Below are 1,029 nucleotides of genomic sequence, written 5' to 3'. Positions count from 1 at the left end.
CCCCCCACCTCCCTCTTTATGCCAAACTGAACAACGTCTTTCCAAACTAGATCTAATCTCATGTCCACTGAGTGATAGCGAGACTATTTTTCACATGATAGTGTCACAGTTTTCATTCTATCCCTTTAGTTGTTTCGTTTTTCTTTGCTTTTTGTTGGTTTAAAAAAAATATTGATCCTTTTCAATAATTTTTATGCGTATATTTGTTTTTTTTTTAATGTTATAGTTATAGGCATGTTGATCTATTCATAAAAAAAGACCACATTGTTTTGTCTAGCCATCAATTCAGCTCTGGCGCTCAAGGAGGGGGTGATACGGAAACAGGTGCAAATCTACACGGGATTGCGAGCAGGTTTGCCCAGTCGGATGGATGTATTGAAGTCAAGCGTGAAGCGGCAAGGGTAGGTGTCCATTGGTTCATGGAACCCAACATACGTAGCTAGCTTGCCTTTTCTCTACATCAGGTGAACTAGCTTTGTTGGACAAGTAGAAAAGTTGTAAGAAAACGACGTGTTTTTTTGTTATCACCACGAGGCGATGGCAGTATAGTGGCCATTCGCTCAAAAACGGCAAAGGTATTGAAGTAAGCATTTTGGTAGAGCTGGGTCGCGAGCGCGAGAACGGAACTGAATCGCCACTCTTCCCTGCGGAACGCGATTCGCGATTCACTTCAACTTCATCGGAACGCGGAACAGTATCGCCTTCGGATCCCCGATTCACTCGTGTGGCTGTCACCATCATGAGGCTTGTTTGTAGCTCTATCTGATCTATAGGCCTAGTGCTGCTCGTATGTCGCGAGCGCAAGAACGGAACATGAAACGGAACACTTAGCACGGCTCCCCTTATTTTACAAAAGATGGTATAGTCCAACCCCGCTATTAAAACAAAATGAACGGGTTCCAACCAATAGACAGAAGGAATTTTATGGAGCCATTGTTTTAGCGAATCGTGGGGTGTGTGTGTGTGTGTGGGGGGGGATTTATGGGGTCACTAATTGAGGTCAGTTGAGGAGCGCAACGAAAGGTGGAG

The 1,029-nt window shown here is 44.3% G+C and overlaps 1 protein-coding gene across 1 annotated transcript in view; it reads left to right on the top strand.

Annotated features, from left to right (window-relative positions):
- Positions 1–1,029, top strand: part of LOC101864305 — a 9,414-nt gene that overhangs the window by 4,398 nt on the left and 3,987 nt on the right. The window contains exon 2 of the mRNA XM_005100761.3: positions 278–401. Coding sequence (XP_005100818.1) covers positions 278–401 — 124 coding nt within the window. The remainder of the gene's footprint in view (positions 1–277; positions 402–1,029) is intronic.

Source organism: Aplysia californica, unplaced genomic scaffold (genome assembly GCF_000002075.1).
Source record: "Aplysia californica isolate F4 #8 unplaced genomic scaffold, AplCal3.0 scaffold00259, whole genome shotgun sequence".
Classification (NCBI taxonomy): domain Eukaryota; kingdom Metazoa; phylum Mollusca; class Gastropoda; order Aplysiida; family Aplysiidae; genus Aplysia; species Aplysia californica.
The sequence above is the reverse complement of the archived record's forward strand: the minus strand, read 5'-3'. Positions and strand labels throughout refer to the sequence as shown.